This window comes from Anolis sagrei, chromosome 3 (genome assembly GCF_037176765.1).
Source record: "Anolis sagrei isolate rAnoSag1 chromosome 3, rAnoSag1.mat, whole genome shotgun sequence".
Taxonomy (NCBI): Eukaryota; Metazoa; Chordata; class Lepidosauria; order Squamata; family Dactyloidae; genus Anolis; species Anolis sagrei.
Window position 1 is genome coordinate 76,302,956 of NC_090023.1, and position 23,821 is coordinate 76,326,776.

General features: G+C 38.8%; 1 protein-coding gene across 1 annotated transcript; it reads right to left on the reverse strand.

Moving 5' to 3' along the window:
• Nucleotides 1–234: 234 nt before the first annotated feature.
• DNMT3L (DNA methyltransferase 3 like) lies at nucleotides 235–22,980 on the reverse strand. The gene is given in 14 exon segments (XM_067466236.1): nucleotides 235–249; nucleotides 7,164–7,198; nucleotides 7,201–7,244; nucleotides 7,643–7,826; nucleotides 10,095–10,170; nucleotides 12,014–12,102; nucleotides 15,405–15,489; nucleotides 17,101–17,272; nucleotides 18,647–18,759; nucleotides 19,545–19,624; nucleotides 22,370–22,512; nucleotides 22,824–22,868; nucleotides 22,870–22,913; nucleotides 22,915–22,980. Coding segments are annotated over 14 exon segments (1,191 nt in total).
• Nucleotides 22,981–23,821: the final 841 nt, after the last annotated feature.

Here is a 23,821-nt window from a genome sequence, read left to right on the forward strand (position 1 = left end):
ATTCTTTTAATAGGAGTCTGATTCTTACCAAGTTGGTCCTCCAGGAAACCAAACCTCTAGTGAAAAGACTTATTTCTGGAAAAATGGGCTACCTTATTGGAATGCCTTTCTTTTTTCTTCTCCTATTCAGGGGTCCTGAATTTATGGCAATTCCTTATTTTCATGAGAATATCTTACAATTCCCTGCATTTAAATATGGTCAAAACGCATCTGGCGCCATTAATATGCACACTATCAAACAGTTACATCCTATAAAAATAATAAAAAACAGAAAGTTAAAGCTATGTGACAAAACCAATGAGCTGGAATAGCACTTACATTAAAAATACCATCAGAATATTTATGATGGATTACCAAATGATTCCGTTTGGTCTGTTCTAATGCACCCAATGGCAAGTTGATTGAACCAGCAGGTTAATGTTTTCTCTCTCTGATAGAGATAACTATTATTTGCTAATATTTTGATAGTAAAGGCAGGATGAAAAGTAACCTTTTGAATCTTCATTTTAGTTGTGTACAGAGTAGGAACCAGATTTCATGAAAAAGCTCTAAAATAGTCTTTCAATGGAACAAAAAACTCCTTAATGAGAGTGGCCGGACGCTGAGAGAAAATCCTGGTCCTAAGGATCTCCTTCGCCAACTGAGACAAATCCACATACAAAGATGCAGCAGAGTATTTGCTGGGGAAGGGGGAAAGAATACCTGTGTTAGGGTAAACATATATTCCCGAATTGCATTTTCCCTGCTAATATATATTAGTTGACAGTTTTAAGTTACATTGCCATTTCAATCTGTTCAAGGTTTATTTTTTCATTCTTCTCAGACTGGCCTAGCAAATGACTCACTGGCACAGGGGTCCTCAAACTTTTTAAACAGAGGGCCAGGGCAGAGTTCTTCAAACTGTTGGAGGGCCAGATTATAACTTGAAAAAAATATGAATGAATTCCTATGCACACAGCACATATCTTATTTGTAGTGCAAAAAACACTTAAAAACAATGCAATAATTAAAATGAAGAACAATTTTAACAAATATAAAAATACTAGTATTTCAATGGGAAGTGTGGGTCTGCTTTTGGCTGATGAGATAGGAATGTTGTTGTTGTAGTTGTGTGCTTTCAAGTAGTTTCAGACTTAGGTTAACCCTGAGCGAGGGTTGGATGACCTTGGAGGGCCGTATCCGGGCCCCGGGCCTTAGTTTGAGGACCCCTGAATTAGCACATAATTCCCATTTTTGTCCCATTTCAGTATCACTTTTTTGTGTCAGGAGCAATTTGAGAAACTGCAAGTCACTTCTAGTGTGAGAAAATTGGCCATCTGCAAAGACGTTGCCCAGGGGGTGCCCAGATGTTTTGATGTTCTACCATCCTTGTGGGAGGCTTCTCTCAAGTCCCCACATGGGAAGCTGGAGCTGACAGATGGAGCTCATCTGTGCTCTCCCCGGATTCGAATCTCCATTCTGTCAGTCTTCAGTCCTGCATGCATAAGGGTTTAACCCATTGTGCCACCAGGGGCTTTGGTGTCACTGAATGCGCCTTTGTTTCCTGACAAAAAGCTGTATTTTATTTGCCCTGTGGCTATGCTGGTTTTGAGAATGCTACAAATAGTGGTCCAACAAATATGGTTTTGTATGTTCTTTTCTTTTCCCAACTTAGAATTGAAATAAAGCTTATAAAGGAATTCAGTCGTATCTGGTGAATCCTAGAGAGAAATGAATCTAGTTTGGATTTTGGATGGCTTTATGGGAGCTATCCATGGTACTGTACCTATTTTGGGAATAGGGTTCAGAGCTTTGGATATCTCCTTTAAAACCAGAATTGGTTTACTGCCTAAATGACACAGGATCCATCAATTCCCATGGCCAAAAATAATTTTTGATCCTCTTGTATATGTGAACTGACAATATTTAGAATTTAAAAATATTTCTGAAACAAGTAATTGTGAATTACAACAGAAAATATATTCTAAGACTTACTTGGGAAAGGACTCTGTGGTTGCTACATGTGCACATAAGGCTAATGAGTATTACAAAGCAAGAGCAAAACCAGTGCAGCAGACCAACACATGATATTATGAAAGCATTTGGCCAAAAATAATGTTTTAAATCATTTGTGTCCCAGATATTTAAATAATTTAAAGGGAACATTGGATGAAAACATGCAAACTTGAAAAAATGTCAACAGATTGAGATGTCTTTGGATTGCAATTCCCAACATGCCTCAACACTAGTTATGCTATCTAGGGTAGAGTGAAGATTATGTGTCTTCTTCATGGCCAGGCATGATGGGAGATATGATTCAGCAGTGTTTGGGGGCCCATGAGCTTCTTTCCCTGGCATAGTTATAACAAGAAGGTTCATGTCTAAGAGGAAATATGAGGGGGAAGAGAAGCCTTAAAAAATTAGGAACTGTGACGGAATTTCTGTCTAGACTCTTTCAGAAATGCCTGCTTCTCCTAAAAGTGTGGACCACAGTCCAGAAACTGTTCAATAATACAAATAATACAAATCTTATTGGTGCTTAGTTTTCCATTTATGTGGCACTGTGTTTGAAAAATGTAAATCAGCTGAGCTACCCTCGCCTTGACTTTATGATTACTTATTAAGGCAGCTGCCCAGTTAAAATTAGTTAGGTATCTTTGAAAGAAATGAGATTGGTTGCTGTGAGTTTTCCGGGCTGTATGGCCATGTTCCAGAAGTATTAACTCCTTACGTTTTGCCAACATCTATGGCAGACAGGAAACATTCAATGCAAGCCAACAACTCCCAAAAAGGATTCCCCCAGACAGGAAGCAGCCAGGCTTTGTAACTGCAAGGCTATTCAATGCTAATCAAGGTGACCAATTGCAACATTCACACCTGCCTCAAACAGACAAGAGTTCTTTCTCCCACCCTGGACATGCCAGGTCTTTAGTTTCTTTCGAAAGGACAAGAGGGAGGGAGGTCAGTCTGATGTCACTGGAAAGGGCATTCCACAACCGAGGGGCCGCCACAGAGAAGGCCCTGTCTCTAATCCCCACCAGTCACATTTGCGTTGGTGGTGGGATCGAGAGCAGGGCCTGTCCAGCTGATCTTAAATTTCATGATGGTTCATAATGGGAGATACATTCGGACAGGTAAACTGGGCCAGGACCGTACAGGGCTTTATAAACCCCACTTGCCTAGTTTCCAAAGACCTCACAATCTCCGAGGATGCTTACCATAGATGTGGGCAAAATGTCAGGATAAAATGCTTCTGGAACATGGCAATACAGCCCAGAAAACTCACAGCAACCCAGTGATTCTGGTCATGCAAGCCTTTGACAACAAAATAAGATTGGCTTTCTTATTTTAATATTTGCCTTATTTCTGGTCCTTTACTGACATCTTCACATAGAAATATTTACTTTGCATGACTCAAAATGGTGGCAAAAGCCTCATACCATTCTGATTTTAGAAAAGTGGCCAAGTTGTGATTACAAAAAGTAGAGATGGGGACCATTTCCCTTTCGCTGCACCCTGCTGATGGATCACAAGGTCTCATTTTGGTGTTCTGCAAGCTTTTTAAAATTTTTCTTGGGATTTGATGAATTAGGGAATTATGATAAATAGTTCCCTTTCTATCCAATTTCACATGCATAGGGCTCTTTTGGGGCAAAAATTCTGTGTGATCTTTTTTTAAAATGGAGGCCTTCAGGAGCCATATTTTACAGTTCTAAAGGTCACATGCAGAGTATAGGCCACACTTCATCCATCTTTGCTTTGGCAAATGTGATGTTCCTCTTTCAATGTGAAAAGTTTCTGGGACCCGACTGGAAAGTTAAAAAATTTAAGCATTATCCAAGGATGGAAACAAATGGCTTTGAGATATTTTACAGTTGCTTAGCAGGGCTAGTCTGAAACGTCTTGATGCCTGAAGCAGGAGGAGACAATGCTCCCATCTTCCCATTCCGAGCACATGAATCACTTTATTTGGCACCAGTGCTGGCAGGACTGCGATTTGAATCCTGGGAGAGCAGGTTGAGCCCCCTCTGTCAGCTCCAGCTCCCCATGAGGTAACATGAGAGAAGGATGGTAAAACATCAAACTTCTGGGCATCCCCTGGGCAAGGTCCTTGCAGACAGCCAGTTCTCTCACACCAGAAACGACTTGCAGTTTCTCAAGCCACTCCTGGCATTAACAAAAAAAATTAGCACCTGAAACTCACTGCAATATTTGCAATGACAGTGTCCTCTGGAGCAGTTTACCCAGCTTGTGTAGCATGTACCAAGCCTCTGTCCTCCAACAGAGGGGAAAGTAAAGGCATTCTGGAGGAATAGCTGGCAAGTTCACTCTACTGACTTCCCCACTTAGCAATTGCTAAGTCTCTAGCCTCACTCTGCCTAATAGTAGCACTTGTGCTGCTGATTTGACTCACAAAGAAAGACTCCTGGACCAAGATTTCTGAGAAACAAATTACAGCACTCACCTATTAATAGATGGGATGTTGCTCCATACATGTACTGCATTCTGGATGACGTCACCATGTTGCTTGTACCTGAGCACTGCTTCCACCTTTTAAAGATATGCAATCATAAATATACTTTATTTCCTGCATTTTCCTGCATTTTTTAACCTGCCCTTCTCACCCCCGAGGGGGACACAGGGCGGCCTCACAACAAGCACCATCCAGTAAACATTCAACTTTAGTATTGATACAGCGTCAATGCCACATAACACAGAATGTGTTGGAAATATCAACCTTCTACAAGCCTCCTATACTAGTTATTTGTATATAATTGAGATTGCTTACTATGCTGTATATATATATTGGTATGCAGTTTCCCCCCTTAACTCTATGTTGTTTGAGATTGTAGGAGGAACTACAAACCATGTGACCACATCTGAGACTATTCAGACTAAGACTCCATTTTGAAAGCTGTTTTCTTTGTCTCAGAGTCCGTACAGTACGGTGTGAGAGTTTACCTCAGAAGCAGTACAGTTTAGAAGTCAGTCAGTGTCAGTATGCTGCAGTGTATAGTTAGTTTTTATTGAGTTAATATTCAGGAATATATTAGATTACTGAATATTAGATTGAAGAGAATGTGTGAGAGACTAAAACAGAATGTTTAGAGAACTTACTGTTTAAACTTTGAACCAAAAAGCAATGTACCTGTATGCTGAATACATGAAGTTTTGTAAGTAAATCAACTTTTAACGAAGATGACTTAGTTTTGGTCTCTTGAGAGCATGATTTTAAAAAGTGATATATTTTATGGGATATGTTTTCATTTTGGGCAACTGAAATGACACTTTTGAAGATCTGCTATATATTTTATGCATTGGCATATCTTTGTTCCTAACAGTTCAAAGATAAAACCAGGGATATCAGTCTAAAAACTAAGAAACCTAAATTGCCTTGTACCAATACTAGTGGATATTACCACTAAGGAGAAGACTGACTCAAGCAAGTTTTAAACTCTTCTCAGGAAGATCATACTTTACAAAAAAAAAGATAATGATTATTCCAAATAGTGTGAATTCCAATTGATCTCCAAACAGGGTTGCGCTTCCAAATGGTTATGGAGATTCTAGTTTTCCAAAAGGTTATGTCTCTAAAAAGTCATGCCTTTCCAAAAGAATGCCACATTTTCCCTTGCTTTGACACAATGGTGGCTTTTACATTTCACACTTTGAAAGTGATACCCAGGACTTTCAACACTGGTCTAATACAAACCAAGAGCCAACAGCACTTTCAAACAAATCAAGAGGTCAATTATTTCCAGAACAATTTATACTAAGACAAGAATGGCACCTGAATTTCATTCCTGGCCTTGATTTTGTCCTTGTAGAGCTCTCAAGGTAGCCACACAATCTTTCTTGTGACACCATTTCCTGGATTTTGTATTTTTTTCTCATTTTAAAAAGTTGAAATGCTTCTCCTAGAACTTCATTCCTGGTAGTAACAGATTTAAACTAAAATATACCAATATTTTAACCCATCTCTTCTGCCCTTGGCCCTGTCCATTCCTGAAACTCTGTCCCTGAGAGTTTCTCTAAAATTGAGTCCAGCTGTTAGGTTGAAAGAAGGTTTCCTTCCCCTAAGAAGTAGGTCCACTCGGCATCTCCATAGATCATAACACTGAATACCAATGAAAAGATAGAAATACTGGAAGGTATTTTTGGAGTGACACCAAACCTAGTGACACTATTGCTCACTGACCATTTTCAGTTGAAAAATAGCTGCTTTGAGTCTTCTTTGTGAAGAGAAAAAGTGGGGTATAAATAAACATAAGAATTTGGGGAAATGGCATTCATAACTTTTTGGAAAAACGAGAAATCTCCACAGGCTTTTGGAGGAGTGATTCTTTTGCAGATTAATTGGCATTCAGACTATTTGGAATAATCATAACCTTTTGGAAAGGCATCACCTTGTTAGAGATCATAATCTTTTATAAAATATGATCTTCATGAGAGTTAAAAACTCAGTTGAGTAAAATCTTCATTTCAATGGTATATATCCACATGTACTTGTGCAAGGCAATTTGGCTCCAGCTGTTAGACTGATAATCTAGTTGTCTCTGAACTGTTAGTAACAGAGATTATACCATTGCACAATAACAGTAGAGTTTCAGAAGTGTTCTTTTCAGCCCCCCCCCCCCAAATCTACTCTCCCATAAAATATATTGCTTTAAAATCATGCTCTCAAGAAACCAAAAATTAGGTAGTCTTTGTTAAAATAACATAGTTAGTTTACTCACAAACTTCATGTATTCAGCATACAGGTACATTGCTTATCAATTCAATTACAGGTGGATTTGAAATAATTTCTCTGTGTAGATCTTTCTTACAGTCAACAGTCCAAAGCATTTCCCCAGTCAGAGAGTTTGATGGTGTCTGTTCTGTAAAGCATTCTGTTTCTAATGATTTCTAAAATGGAGTCTGAGATCTGCGGGTAGTACCAGATCTGGTCACATGGTCTGCAGTCCCTTCCACAACACAGAGTTAAGAAAAACTACATACCAATACACACATATACAATATAGTAAGCAATTTGAATTATATACAAATACATTACTAGTGGAGGCCTAAAAAAGGTTGTTGTTTCCAACAAAGAATGATGATGATGATGATGATGTACAACAATGAGACAATATAATTTGAAACATAAAAAATAATTGAAAAGATGCATAATGCAACAAACACACAGTTTTGATAGGGATTTCTGTACACTTAAAAAAATGCTACTGAAAAGCTATACCAAATTTATATATGTAAGTATTATTATTTTTAATATTATTACTTCCAATATTTTTATCCCGCCCTTCTCAACCTCCCCGGGCGGGGGGGGGGGGGACTCTTACAAGCCGCCCGCAATATAATACAATATACACACATATAGCATGAGTTTAAAGCAGTAAATAAAACATTAAGGTAAAGAAGTTAAAAACATTGCCATCAGCCATATAGCTAATTTCAGTCCAGGTTAACATCCAAGGTGCCATCATGCTTACTGTCCAAAGGCCTGGTTCCAAAGCCATGATTTAACCTGCTTCCTAAAAGAAAGGAGGGAAGAAGCTGATCTGATCTCGCTGGGGAGTGAGTTCCACAGGTGTGGGGACACCACCGAGAAAGGCCTGTCCCTCACCCCCACCAAACACACTAATCATAATAGAGTAAGTATCATAAAAAGATTTTTACATTCACCTCCCCCCAATTTTTACGACTTGCCTGAAAAAAGCGTGAAGCTGTATGTCTGCCTTCTTCATCAAGAACAAGGTTGTCTACAAACAGCCAAAAGAATGGCTTCTGGCTTCCTTCTGGAGGTCTCCCATACTGAAGTATACGCATGTATTGGTAAAAGTACCAGGCTTTTGAGAGAAGGGCAAAGAGAAAATAAACTGTAAGCTCTTTGAAAGTACTCCACAATCCTTTTAAACATCCTTCTCAGTTACTTTTGAAATGAATTTGGACAAAATGTTGTACTGTTTTATAAGTTGCCATGCCATTGAATTTGACAAGCTGCCATTTCACTTCATTAATTCACATTTAAGATCCACGTACGGTGCTAAAGATCACACATATTGATTGGGACTATCGCTGGGCATAAATTCAGACTGAAGTCACTTCAGATCTATTTTCTGAAGAAAGTTTAATCAAAAAACAAATGACAGGAGGACAAAACTAATGTCCCTCCTTTAATTTGGCTCTAACATCTGGTAATCAGAGATTTATTACCTCTTTGACTCAAAGGCACACTGAAGATAACATTTAACATCCAAGAATAACAACCAAGCATTTGAAGCTTGTGGCGTTCCAGACTGGGAAGTACACAGCAACAAGCCGCAAAGGTTCAGAGGATTCTTCTGAGCTTTCTCTTAATCAAGCACTGAGTTTTTGCCAGAGCTTGGATAATTTATTGAGTAGGGTGGATGTTGAAATACAACTATTCTTAATTTTCTGGGGTTTTGAAAAAATACCATATATACTCAAGTATAAGCTGACGTGAATATAAGCCGAGGCACCTAATTTTACAACAAAAAACTGGGAAAACTTACTGACTCCAGTATAAGTCAAGGGTGGGAAATGCAGCAGCTACTGGTAAATTTCAAAATAAAAATAGATACCAATAAAATTACATTAATTGAGGCATCAGTAGGTTAAATGTTTTTGAATATTTACATAAAACTGTAATTTAAGATAAGACTGTCCAACTCTGATTAAACCATTCTTCTACCCTTCGTCAATGTAAATGTACTTACGTATTCTTCCAATAATAATAAAGTCAAATAATAACTGTAATAATAACAATAATAAACAGAGTAAAATAATAAATGTAATAATAATATTTGAGTAAAATAATAAATGTAATAAAATAATAACAGAGTAAAATAATGTACATGTAATACTAATAATAAAATAATAAATTTAACAACAACAACAACAACAACAACAACAATAATTGAGTAGAATAATAAATAATCGTGAGTCGAGTATAAGCTGAAGGGGGCTTTTTCAGTCTAAGAAATGCTGCTTGAGTATATAGGATACTTACTAGAAATGAAAAGGCATAAATTCCAAGCTAATATCTGCCAGGAGTCATGTAGGCTAGGAACTGGCAGGAACTGGCATCTAAAACATTACTTTCCCACGCTATACTTTTGACATAATGTCACAGCGACTGCTATGTGGCTCAGAGCATGATATGAATGCATTGACATAATTTAGTGATGTTCATGTGAGGGAAGGTTAAACAGTCCATCACTTACAACAGTTATGATTGGCTCCCTACTGTCAAATTAATGCAGTTTGACACCAGTTTAACTGTCATGGCTCAGTGCTGTGGAATCCTGGGAGTTCCAACAATCTTTGGCAGAGAAAGTTAAATATCTTATAAAACTACAACCCCCATGATTCATAGAACTGAGCCATGACAGTTAAAGTGGTGTCAAATTGCTTTCATTGTATAGTATAGATACACTCCTTGTTCGTCTTCTTACATCTTGGCTAAGAATCCTTGGCTATTTTCTTTTCAGACAGACTGTGGAGCTATCTTTACATATTATCCATAGAGAAGAAGTGCAATAACGTTATGTTTAGGGTTATGCCACATGACCACAAAGTTTATGAAAGTAAGATAATTTGAAATCAATGGAGCTTATTCCCAAGTTATGTTTAGAATTTGGGTGTATCATGTAACTCATTTTAGAAAACAGGGAGGAAAAAAATATAAATTAAGAATTTGGAAATTAGAACTCCAAAATTCAAAATTGTCCACATGGATGGCTGCGATATTGACACGTTGGCTTTCTGATGGTTCTGATGTACTCATACTTTGTTTCATGCACAAAATTATTCAAAATATTACACATAAAATTACCTTCAGGCTATGCATATAAGGTACATATGAAACATAAATGAATTCCTTTCTTAGACTTGGGTACCATCTTCAAGTTATCCATATGCAAGTATTCCAAAATAAATAAATAAAAATACATGAAACTCAACATATTTCCATTCCCAAGCATTTTGGACCAGGGATACTTAGCCTATATTAACAACTGGAAATTGCTTTGGATAGACCAGAGTGAGAAAAAAAAAAGATGAATGACATTTTCATATAGAGTTGTATATCTTACCAGGGGGGTCTTTATAAGAATTTGTAACTGGTGGTGTGGATCCAAAAATAAAATCAAATGGACCCCACTCGTCTATCTGAAAAATAAAATAAAACAGCTTCAGAGAGAGAAGAGCATTTTGCATTTTATAGGAAATTAGTTATCTGTAATGCACAGCACTTTCTGCAATCTGAGGTGTTCTAGGCCCCTTCTATACTTCCATATAATCCAGATTATCAAAGCAGATAATTCACATTATCTGCTTTGAACTGGATTATATGAGTCTACACTGCCATATAATCCAGTTCAAAGCAAATAATTTGGATTTTATCTGGCAGTGTAGAAGGAGCCCTAGATATGTTGAACGATGACATCCATAAATCCCTAACCACCTAATTCCTTGAATTTACAGGAATTGCAGAGAATTGGAAGTTTAGAAGAGACCAGATGTTTCAGGAATCTGACATTCAAGTGACCATGCTTTGGATTTCCTTGAGCTTGTGCCTCTCATGTAAGTAGGGTGGCAAATACACTGTTGGCTTTAGTCAGAACTTTAAAGGAGATATGCTTGTGTTGTATGCCTTCAAGTTACTTCTGATTTATGATGACATGGAGGTTTCTTGGCAAGATCTGTTTAGGAGGGTTTGTCTTTGCCATCTTGAGTCAGAGAGAGTGTGACTTGCCCTAGGTCATCTAATATGTATCTATGGCCAAGGAGGGATTCAAAAGCTGGCCTACACCATGCTGGCTCTCCATTATCAAAGGTTCTGAACTCATTTTGAAGACAGGGTTAATAACCTTGGCTAGATACCCAAGGCCAAAACCCAAAGCAAGCCCCTTCCCCAGGAGAGAAGCCTGCATGAAACTCAAGATTTACCACTGAATCTTTACAGATAGTTCAAGTTCTGCCACTTGCAAACAACTTGCTTCCCTGTCCAAATTATATCAACCAAATTTAGGCCATATAAACAAAAAGAATAAGACAGCATTCAAGCAAAAATATAATGCTTCTTGCCTAAAGGAGATCCTCAAATGAAGGAGAACCACAAAAGTCCAAAATGTATCCCTCTCCCAAATCAAGACACAAAAGAATATTCAGGAATGATGGTGTCACCCATAAAGATTGAAGGTACATATACAATGTAGAATTAATGTTGTTTGAGACCACATTAGCTGCTATGGTCTTTAGCCTTTTCTGCTAAAGACCATTGCTTATTGGTGCCTCAATAAGTGACAACTCCCCTGATTCCATTAAGGTGCTTCTACACTGTAGAATTTTTGCAATTTGACTTGGAAAGTTAGTTTAAAGCTGTAATGCAGAGTACAGTCATCTAAATGAGTCTCATTAAAACTGATGGCACTTATATACTTAACTGTGCTAAATTGTGACAGCTAACATTAGTGGTCATTTGTTGCTAATCACATTAATTAAATGGCCAGTGTTGTTTATGCAGCAATTTTTGTTCAGCACAGACCTGAGTGATTGAAATCAACACACTGACACACATTACCTTCTCTGTCAGTAGCCAGCACCTAGCTTTCCTCCTGCCCTCATCAAACTTAAATCTTTTCTTTTCCTGAGTTTAACAGATATATTTGTAATATATTTGTAGTCTTTTATATACTGTTCCTGTCAGAAAATCAGATTTTTTTCTGAGTTACATGCAATTCATACAGTGAGGAGTAAAATGAATTTTTAATCCCATCTGATCTTGAATGTTAAGCAAGGTTAGCCCTAGGTACTACTTGATGGGGGACCACAAGCAAATTCCAGGTCTATTTCAATGGAAGGAACTGGTGAAACCACCTCTGAATATTCCTTATCTAAGAAAACCTTATGAAATTCATGTAGCCATCAGAAGTTGACAGGCAACTTGAACATGCACACACACAATTAGAAGTGTGAGTTGTCCAGAGTCAACACAATGACATATACTTACATGGGTTCTTCTTACATCTTTGACATCATCCAAATACTTCAATTTCCCATTGCCCCTGTTTTTATCTAGAAATCCAAATCTGTTCAGTTCTATGGGGCAAAAATGAGAAATAAAGAAATGGATGTAAAGCAGACAGTACAGAACAATAATTTAAAAAATAATCAATCTTGACCAGTTCTTAGATAAATGCATGTCACATGAGAAAGGTTTTGGAGAAAACTACCCTAAAATATACAGCAGACCATCCAAAAATCAAACTGGACACATAAAGTTGAACATCAGCTGATTAGCTTAGGAGCAAAGCATGAAGTGTGGTGTGATGTGGCTGCAAAGAATTAAGAGCTTAGGCAGGCAAAGATTCAGAGTCCAATCTTTTTAAAAAAATCACAAAATGTTTATTTACAATAAGAAATAACTGCATTTTTTAATAATCAAAAACTGGGTCTGAGCTACTCTTAACACCCATTTTTTCTAAGGATTCAAAGAGAGGGGAAAAACACCAAGCACACAGAACATTCACAAATGTAAGAAACAGAAGTTAAAGTAAATTCTTGCAGTAGAAAGGTATACATGTTAAACAATCAACCAGAATGTGAGCAGAAACAGAGAGGAGAAACGGATATATTCCCAAATATCATACAGGAGACATGGGGGAAGGGAAACCCTGACACCAGTGGTTCTCAACTTGTGGGTCCCCAGATGTTTTGGTCTTCAACTCCCAGAAATTCTAACAGCTAGTAAACTGGCTGTAGGCCAAAAAATCTGGCCAACCACAGGTTGAGAACCACTGTCTTAGACTATTCTAATGCTAACTAAACTGTTCCTCATTGAGGTCATGAGACTTGGGCAGTGTGGGGTTGAATTCCAACAAGAAGAAGGTGTCAGAACTTGATATTTGTGCAGAACAAGTATGCCGATTATCCAAAATAGAAGTGGTTGTCCTAGAAACTACCCACACTGCAGAATTATAGCAGTTTGACACCATTTTAACATCTCTATCTTATGGAATCCTGAGATTCGTAGTTCATTGTGGCAGCAGAGCTCTCTGACAGAGACTGGCAAACATCTCACCAAAATAAATTCCAGAATTCTATAGCATTGAGCCATGGCAATTAATGTGGCATCAAACTGCTCTAATTCTGCAATACAGATACAGCCATAGAGGCTTTGCACCAGTGCAGTGACAGCCATGCTATGAGATGGATGAAATTTTTGGCACATTGAAACAACAGTAGTTTCTTGCAGCTCCAGGCGGATTTCACATCAGGGCCAACTCCATAACTGGGGAGAAGGAGGCAGCGGCTACATGTACTTTTTGGAAAGTATTGACATGGGATGTTTATGAGAGGAAAAAGCCAGCTCATAAGATATGTTTTCTTCCTATTATCCTGTTGATTTTGGTAGCATCCGAATTAGGTAAAAACCAAGGGTGAGTTTGGTGAATGTGTTCCACAAAGCAGAAATATTCATTCTTTTGTTCACCTTTCTCTTTCCTAACTTACAGGGGCACTACCTTCAACCAGGAGTTACTTTTCTCATGTCTCCTAAGTGTGGAGTGACCTCATCCACTTTCTCCATAGTCCAATCTGCTAAGCTGTGCATCCATGAGAAACTCAGGTTTGGGGATTCCAAGACTGCATTTTTCTTGCCAATATTAATCGGGGAAGAAGCAAAAAAAAAAAAAATCAGTGAAGTTTCTAACGTGATGAATCTGGTTTTCCCCTCTATTTCCCCAACTTAGCAGGCAAGGATGGAGTGGGGGAATTTAGTTTCATCCCTGCATGACGAAATGTATTTGCATTTGTACACACCCAGGTAGAGTGTAGTGAATTAATGCAAGTAAAAACCTGTGGCTTTTTTATCAGAAGGGATGAAGCAATCATCTGCTACACACAAAAATACACAGATTCCTTTGTTCCATCTGAGTTTAGCTGCAATCCAAATAGATGAGAAAATTGTTTTCTCAGCAATAATGTACTGTTATGAGCTTCTTCTGTGGTACTGGGGTGCTTTGAATGCAATTTTCCTGCTTCTTGGCAGGGGGTTGGACTGGATGGCCCATGAGGTCTCTTCCAACTCTATGATTCTATGATTCTACTATAAAACGTTTGGGTTTTAAGTGGGCACAATTTATTTGCTTTACATATGATTGGCTTCTAATGGAGGCAGAAACTGTTGTATCAGTGCCAGCCTGCCTTCTTTCCTTCTTTCCTTCCTTCCTCCCTCCCTCCCTTCTTGATTCTCCTTGTGGAAGGATGTGCTGCTCCAGCGATTCCGATTACAAGAATTCAATTAAAACATTAAGAAGAACGTCTAGGTTCTACCACTCCTTCTACGCTCTCCTTATATCCTAGGCCCCTCTTCACTGCCATATAATCCAGGTTATCAAACCAGATAATCCACATTGTCTGCTTTGCACTAGATTATATGAGTCCATATTGCTATATAATCCAGTTCAAAGCAGATAATCTGGATTGCATATGGCAGTATAGTAGGGCCCCAGAATCTTCTCCTAGATTATATGGCAGTAGAGACTCATAAAATCCAGTTCAAAGCAGATAACCTGGGATCAGATCCTAGGATATAAGAACAGTGTAGAAAGGGCCTAAAAGGGTACTTGACTCTCCTTTCCTTGAAAGTTTTAAAACTGAGATCAGATCACTATGGCCCCTTCCACACAGCTGTATAAAATCCACATTGAACTGGATTTAATGGCAGTGTGGACTCAAGATAATCCAGTTCAAAGCAGATATTGTGGATTATCTACCTTGATATTCTGGGTTATATGGCTGTGTTGAAGGATTCTACATCTCAGGCCCTTTCTAAACTGCCATATAAAATCCATATTATTTGATTTGAAGTGGATTATTTGGCAGTGTAGACTCATATAATCCAGCTCAAAGCAGATAATGTGGATTATTTGATAATCTGAATTATATGGCAGTGTGGAAGGGGCCTCCGGAATGACTAGTTGCATATCACTGCATGGCAAGGGTTGGACTAGAAAAATGGATCTTGTGGTTATTTCCTGTTCTATGCTTCTAGGGGATGGGGACTGCCATAATGACAGCCTACATTTCAATTATGTAGAAAGAGAATTTCATCAGGTGCTGTGTATATCAGTTGACATTGGCTCTTCTACACAAACATTAAAGGGACAGGAAACTTGCATCTTATTTCGCTTGACAATCTACCAGCTTATTCTGGCTTTTTGATAATATATTTGCCAAATGACAACTTAATTTGTTAAATAGGTACTTGGTCTTCAGACTCTCTTATTGCAAGAATAACAAAATGGTAATCCAACAGAATTTTTCTTCATAAAAACCCTGGTAGCAAAATGACACTTCTATATGGAAAGGGAAAACAGGTACATTCCTCACTTACTTACCTTTTGTAATGTTGTCAAAAAGGGAAAGCACATGGATTGGTTTTCTCTCCCATGGGGATAATGGCTGATATATGTTAAGTGAGTTCTGGTGCAATAAATTACAAAAAAGGGAGGTCATCTTAGCATATGGTGCATTACTTCTTTGATTTGAATAATTACAAGTCACCGGAAAATTGTGATAATTGAACAAAAATGTATTAAATAACAACACAAAGTACAAAATGAATTAATTTGCTTCAATTTGTGGTGGTAGAATGGAGAGGGTTTGTTTTAATTGTTCATGTTTAGTATTTTGTCAGTTGAAGGCATTTTGCTACCACCTACTGGAGACAACAATTTCTTCTTAGTCCTTTCATAACTAGCTAAGATATGGGTTTAGACCAGTGGTTCCAAACTTTTTTGACCAGGGACCACTTTGACCAGGGACCACTCTCCAAAAGGGTTACGAATCCGTTTTTGGTCAATGTTAGATTTAGTTTGGTTATTTGGGGTGCTGATTCAGAAAATTGCATTGGATAGACCACATCAGCTCTAGTTTCTGATACAAAACATATGCCATCCAGTAGTTGCCATTGCCACAGAAAACCATATTAAATAAATCTTGGCACTATAAGAGGGTTACGTGAGACCAGTCGCTCTCGTTGCAGTGGTGTAGTAATGGTGAAGCTGTGGACCATAGTTTAGTTCTTGCAGACCACTACTGGTCCATGGACCTCAGGGAACCATTGGTTTAGATAAAGTACTTAATTGTTTCTGTGTGAACAATACTCCCATCACCAGTCCAGAGATTTCGAAAATCAATATGCTTACCATTTGTCTAAGGCACCTTCTGCGGGTGCATCCAGACAGTATTCATATTGCGCACCCTCCCTCGTTTTTATGTGGGGTGTCCAAACCATGCCCCATGTAAAAACAAATTCCTTTGGGACAGAGCAGGAAACCCCTGCTTTGTCCTGAAGTAATTTCACAGCTGGATATACCTGGGGTTTTCATAGGTTCTGGGTATTTCCAGCTGTATGCGGTGTCTGGACTGCACCCTCAGATGTTCTGAGGGGGGCATCCGTACAGCCCTCTGGGTTCCATGAATCAGTAATTTCTGAGAGGGCGCTAACACCCTCCCCAACTCCCCCAGAAAAACCTTTAAAAGGAGAAATAACTTACCTGGTCGCCATTCCCCCTTCTCCAGAGCTCTCACGGCACATACAAATGGCATGCCAGAAAGCGGGGAGGGAGGAAAATTGCTCCTGGCCCGCCTTCTCCTGGCACGTCATATATACCCGCCAGGAGCATTCTGGCGGGAATTGTGGCCAGGTAAATTATTTTCTTTTTGAAGGCTTTTCTGGGGTTTTTTGTTTTATGACTGGGTGCCCTGCCGAAAAGTCTGGTAGGACATCTGGATATCTGCCCAGAAAAGCATACGCTTCTTGGGACATGTGCCGACTTCAATGCGGGCCCAGTCGGGGTTTTCAAACCCAATTGGACTCGCATTGAAATGCTGTCTGGAACTGCCTCCATTGCCCTATCTCCCAGATTATCTGGCAGTGGAGATTCTAAGCACATAACCTGGGGTCAGATCCTAATATATAAGTATAGTGTACAGGGGGTGTTACTGAAATTGTGCCCAGTTAAAGCAAGGATAATCGACCCACTGTCTTTTCTTTTAATGTGTCCAAAGGTCAAATGAATGTTTCCTTACAGACTCTTGATCATAGAAGTGCTTCAGATCTTCCCGCCATTTTGTTTTCTTCCTCAATAAACCATGTCGATTATTTGGTTCACATAGGAAGCAGTTCCAGGGATGTGTGTCTTTGATTTCCTCTGAATATCCAGGACAGACAAGGGTATCCACACATGTGTCACAAAAACACCTAAATAAAATGTTATACAATTCATTTCTTGAAAATAGGATGCATGTTACAAAAATAGTAGGCCCCTTTTATATATTTCTGGAATAATAATCTTTCAGATAAAAATCAATTTTATCTCTTTTTCCATGCTGTAAACCCTAGTTCTGCCTTTACTTTGTACTCTCTCTTTCTCTAGTTGTTATCTGCCTATGATAAATGTTATTTTTTCCTAATATTTGTTACTGCTGTGGTTTTTATAAATAAGAAGTGTGAATTTTAAATTTTAAAGCCCAATTTCTTTTATTGCATTTATATGCAATTTTTGAAGATATTAATTACAACTATACTCTGATACACATGTTCCATACATAGAATTGTACTAGTTCAAGATGTACAGAGGTTGATGTACAGTAAATATCATTTCTAAACTGCCCCTCTTCTATTCTCTTTTCTCATAGGAACTGATCAGCCCAGACAATGAAACATCTTCTACTGATGTTGCTCCAGAAACAGGGAACAAAATAAGAAATAGAGTATAAGGCCCTATGGCATATTTTGGGGGATAACTATCCGGGCACAATCTGTAGTCAGTCGGATAATAGACTCCCCCCCCCCCCCGCCCCCCAATGAAATCCTATGCTACTCAACACAGTGTGAGTTAGATTTTGGATACCAACTTGCACATACATTTTATTTCACTCAGTTTGATCTCATACTGCATCCTCAATGGGGAATAGGCAGATACTAGAAAGAAGGGAGGCCACTCATGCTTCCTCCAGTGGGTTTCAAAACATTCATTGTAAGAACTTGTTTATTTTTTATTTTTTATTCAAAGGAAGTGAATTCTTCACCTATCAGAAATGTGTCCATTTCCTGTCTTTGGTGTTAATGTAGACGGCTCCATCCAACTCTTTTGAATTACAGTTGGCTCTCGTTATTTGCTGGTGTTTGGTTCCAGGACACCCACTGATACCAATATTTATCAATAATCAAGCTCCATTATATACAATAGCATAGAAAGCAATTCCAATGAGTGCCAGAGAGGGCCTCAGGATCTGTAAAATGATGGAAGGCTACCACAGCATAGTGTCTGGTGTGCAGTAAAATCAAGGTTTGCTTTTTGGAATAAAAAATAGTTTTGAGCAGTGGTTGGTTGAATCTGTTAATGCAGAATCTGTAGATAAGGTGGGATAAATGTATATTGAAAACTACATGAAGAGCAGATTCCAAACTGAAATGAAAAGACCCTGAAGAAGATGGACAGAGTGTGATGGTTCTTGGAATGACATCTAAACACCCTGAGACTCTGGTTGGTCTCTCCTTTGCATCTGGCCTATTGGATGTTTCCAATTTCCTCTGTTTGGAGAGGATGGAGAGACGGAGCATATACATCACCTGTGACATTTTGGATCATCACACATCATTAGAGAATTGCCCCAGCAACAGATTGTACAGTCAGCTTGAGAGCCATCTTCATCACACAGGAAGAATCTCTCCAGAAATTTCTCCTTTAAAGATAAAGAGAAATTATGCTTGTTGCAGTTTCCAACAAGAACAGTCACATAGGGACTAGAAGTTGGATTTGAGATACACGTCCTATCTACAAATTATGGATTGGTGTGCACCAGGAATATTGCTACAGGGAATATAATTTCTGCCCAGCCCTCATGAAACTTTCCTTCATCTCCAAACTTCTAGCATTCATCTGCTGGAGAAGAGCAAACTACAGACGCCCTATTACAATGCAGTCTGAGCCCTGCCACATGTACAATGCAGGGCCTCCTTATAGCAACACCAGAGGCACCCCAAGTGGCACCCTTTGGTTCGCTCCTGATATGATAAATAAATAAGCAGAACATCTAGAAATATGGTTTTTGTACCTAAAGAGAATGTGAACAAAGCTAAAATAAGATTTCCCAGTGTAAATGATATTTAGTATCTCATTTTTGAGAACGGAAAGAAAATTTCAACTGGGGAAAGAGAATTTTTATTGTGGAGTATGTGCGTCACCTTTCCCTATAGCTATATGCCAATGTGAGCATATCCAAGACTGAGAAATCCTTGTTTAATATCAATGAATGAATGTATATAATAATTAATGGAGTGTGGACGTTTAGTGTTTCTTAGGAAAGGTGCCATTAACTTTAATAAACAAAACAAGTAAACAATACAGTGCTAGTTTTTCCTTGGTTATTCTAATATTTTAAAATATTTTTCTTTTTTTTAAAAAAACGAGGGTCTGCACTTTAGATTAGATTTAAATTGGGTGCAATAATTCTTGTGAGCTACTCACTGTGCAAGGAGCACATATTCCCCCATAAAATAATGGATGCTGAGTGTGAATCTCAAGCTCTCCACAGCAGATGCAGATTTCTACAAAAAATAAAACAAAAGCAATCTTGTGCTGAATTTAACTGATTATTGTGATTCTTTTCAATTAATGATTAGCTACTCAAGTACTAATGTAAACATGATATTAAATTACAACAGTTATGTAAAAAAAGCATTACATCATATTTTGTGTATATCTATATTTTCAATTAATTTATATTTGTTTCTTGAGTAGTCACCAGGAGGAGGTGAAGTGGTGTTACATTCTATGGAAATGGGTGGGAAAGAGCAGGAGGAACTGTGTGGGATCCCATCTGATCATGCATAGAGGAAGATATGGAAGTGAGCTGAATCGTTGTCCAGAAATCCATCTGAGAGGGCAAGGACAGAGCTCTTTCCCATCAGCCTTTAGTGAACCAAGGGTACAAATATTAACAATGGCGGGACAATTGCTTCATTAAGTAATTTTTAATTGAATGATCTTGTTATTCTTAATTGTTCTTAATTTTCATGCCTAAATGTTAATTCTATAAAGAATTTTGAAAAAATAAATAACGTATTTCCTTTAGGGAGTTATCGCCTTATAAGAGGCATTCCCTTTGGTCTCAGAAAAAGAGAGAAAAGACAACAGTTGAGGAAACAGTGAAGCCTCACTCAGAGTTATTAGCAGCAGCAGTGGTCACAATAGTGACAGTACATGTAGCAATATAAGTAACAACAAATACTAATCTATCACCTTCAATACTTCTCCCATTGGAGTTTACTTCATATGAAATATTTCCTAGAGAAAAAGAATCAGGAATTTTTAGTCATGCAATGGTTAAATCACTTTGTGCTTAAAGCCTGCCTATTATTTAAATGTAAACTCTATCTTGGTTAGACTGTACATCTGATTTCTCTTCCATGTGCTCTACTGGCCATGGTGGTCCATGCCCTAGTTGCCTCCAGACTGGATTATTGCAATGCACTCTGCATGGGGCTGCCCTTGAAGATGGCCAAAAATTGCAATTGGTGCAAAGATCGGCGACCAGATTACTAACTGAAGCAAGCTACACGGAGCTGTCAACCACCCTGTTCAAACAGCTCTACTGGCTGCCAATGAGTTTTCGGTCCCAATTCAAAGTGCAGGTGATTACCTACAAAGCCCTAAACAGTTCAGGTCCTGCCTATCTTTGTGATTGCCTCTTCCCTTACAAACCAACACGAGCCCTAAGATTATCCAAGGAGGCCCTTCTCTCGCTTCCATTCCGTCTCAAGGGTGGTTGGTGGGGACAAGAGAGAGGGCCTTCTCAGTGGTAGCCCCTCAGCTCTGGAACTCTCTTCCTAGGGAGAGTAGACTGGCACCTGCCCTGTACACCTGCTGCAAGAACCTAAAAACATGGATGTTCCACTGTGCCTTTGATTAGGCACTTCCAAGGAACAGGCCCAATTTTACCTAAATTCCAGCACTTTAGCATGGACCACCATGGCCAGTAGAGCACATGGAAGAGAAATCAGATGTACAGTCTAACCTCCGCTCTACAATCCTGACATTTTAATGTGCATGAACATTATCTGGTTAGTAATCTGGTCACATTCCTGTCTTCTGAATTTTGCACTTTTCCTTAGCTCTATCTAGGAATTTGCACAAACCCAGAGCCCTCTGTATGGTACTGTTTTAATGATGCTATGTTTTATTGTGATATGTTTTTATTTGGTTTTGTTTTGATGCTATCTTATTGTGTTATGTTTTTAACTTTGTGCTCCCTGAGCTTGTCCCTTAGGGGAAATGGAGGTGGGGTATAAAAATAAAGTTGTTGTTGTTGTTGTTCTTGTTGTTATTCTGCTACGACTGTACTTACTTCATTGAGCATTAGAAAGATGCAAAATGCTTTTTAACATGGTATGTGAAATGGACCTTATGGGCTCACTGCAAAGGACAGGATTATCAGAAAAGGATGGAAATTGTACTTTGGGATACATTTGCTCTTTGGGAAAAGGTGAGAGATTCTAGGAGCTACAGACTAAGAATATTTTTTTCTAAACTCTGTCCCAGTGACATTCCACAGAGAGTGGAGTGAAAGAAAGGCCAATTTAGACAACTAAGTGTCACCATATTTCTCACCTCTTTATTAACAGTGTTAAATCAATACTCACTGCACCAACATGTTTTGCATTTCCTTTAGATTAGAACCAGCCCTAATGCTATGGAATCCAGTTTTGCAAGTCTTTAGCCTTCTCTGCCAAAGAGCATTGTTGTCTCACTAATTTACAACTCCCAGGATGTATTAGACATTAATGTTATTAGACACTAGTTGCTATTTAAGATTTTCTGATTACGATTCCATTCATGATTTCATCACAGGCTTTTAGGTTAGACATACTATAACTGCTTTATTTATTATTATTGATGTTACCCCAAATATATTTCAGTCAATGCCTTGCATTCTTTTCTGACTTGTTAGCCATATTACAGCTGGTTAAATTATTACGCCATTTTTCCATTACTTGGTGTTTTAGAATTATTTATTATTTTCTACCATCTTATCTATTATTTCAATACATTTGAAATTGCTTTACTTTTTGGTGCACTGTTGACTCAAAGATCGTTCTCCATTGGAGTTATATCTGCTAAGACTGATATAGAAAAAGAACCCAGAATTTTCAGTCTCTAAGATGCTACTGTATTCTCTTTGGAGTGCAAACAATATGTGCAGAATCAACGTAAATATAAAGGGAAAGCAATCACTGTGTGTACTAAGACAGAAAAATAAAATTGTGTCCAACATTTCTCGGAAACAAGATTACCTCTGTTTAGCTTGGGAGGATTTAATTCTTCTATAGACTTTACCGATATCACATCATCAGAATTCTCAGCCTCTGGAAATGCAACTGAATGTGTGATAGAAGAAAGAATGGTAGAATCAGAAATCAAAAGGAAAACCCAGATCAGGCATGTAGCCAGGGGGCGGGGGGGGGGGGGGGCTCGGGGGGCTTCAGCCCCCCCCCCCCGAAATTCTCATGGTGGTTCGCGAAAAGGCCTTACTGGTGCATTATTTAGGCTGTTATGTTTATTCATATCATGATCTGATCACCATACTCAATATATCCCATACGCATGGGGGTATTGGGGTAATGATACAAAAGGTTTGCTAGGCTAGACCCTCTTTCACTCAGACTCAGCCCCCCCGAAACTCAGCCCCCCTGAAAAAAATTCAGCTCCCCCCGAAATGAAATCCTGGCTACGGGCCTGACCCAGATGGCCACTTCCTCCATAGAATAGTTTAGCTATGACACTGTTTCAAGTCATTTTGCTTGAGATGGTTGAGAGAGTCACAACACTTTTCTGAGCAAAACAGAAAAATGCAAATATGACTCACTGGAGGGGAAGTGGTAAATGGTGCCCACAGGTCCACCATTTCCAAAGTTCAACCACAGCCAGTCAAGTTAACAGTGGCTGCCAGTGGATTTCCCATTAGTAAGGTTGCAAATCTACTCCATGTTTTAATTTGAACATTAAAAGGAGGAAGCTTTGGGATAGAGTTTAGGTCTTTTGAAGTATGGACTGAAAGGGCAAATCTATACTGACCACTTAGCATGAAGGGCACCTGAATCAGCTCCATGGTGCCCTGATTTAATGCAAGTAAAACTTGATCAATGTGGCCCTGATTCACATTAATCAAAGTGGCAGGTTGCTTCAAATTTTGCCCCAGAATTTGGAACATCCTGTGACTTTGGGCCCATGTAAACAGTTGGATTGATTGCGAGATGGCACGAGCTGCATCCAGTGTTCACCGGATTTGTGCACCTGGTGACACAGGATGATGCTCACTGTCATTTCCTATTCTCCTTGTCATAGGGGCTCAAGGTGCAACATGGATCCTGCCAGTTATTTGTCATCTGGAGTGATGTTGGCTGAAGCAAGTAGGTGACTGGGAAAGGGAGGGAGAGGATTCTTCCTTTTTCCCTCCCACTGCCTCATTGCTGACATCCCTGCAGGTGACGAGTGATTGGCAGGATCCATGCCATGCATGTAGATTGGAGCAACAAGGGGAACAGGAGGGGAAAGTGAAAAATAGCTATGCCAAAACAAATTGAACGCTGCTGGGTGGTCAAGACTCCCTCCAACTTCTGGCTATGGAAACCATCCTGGAGCCAGTGTAGATCTGCCCTAAAACTAGGGGGAATTCAGCAGCACAAAGACACTAGTAGTCACAGTAAGTTTGTGTGTGTGTGTTTTGAGAAACTGTAAGTCACTTC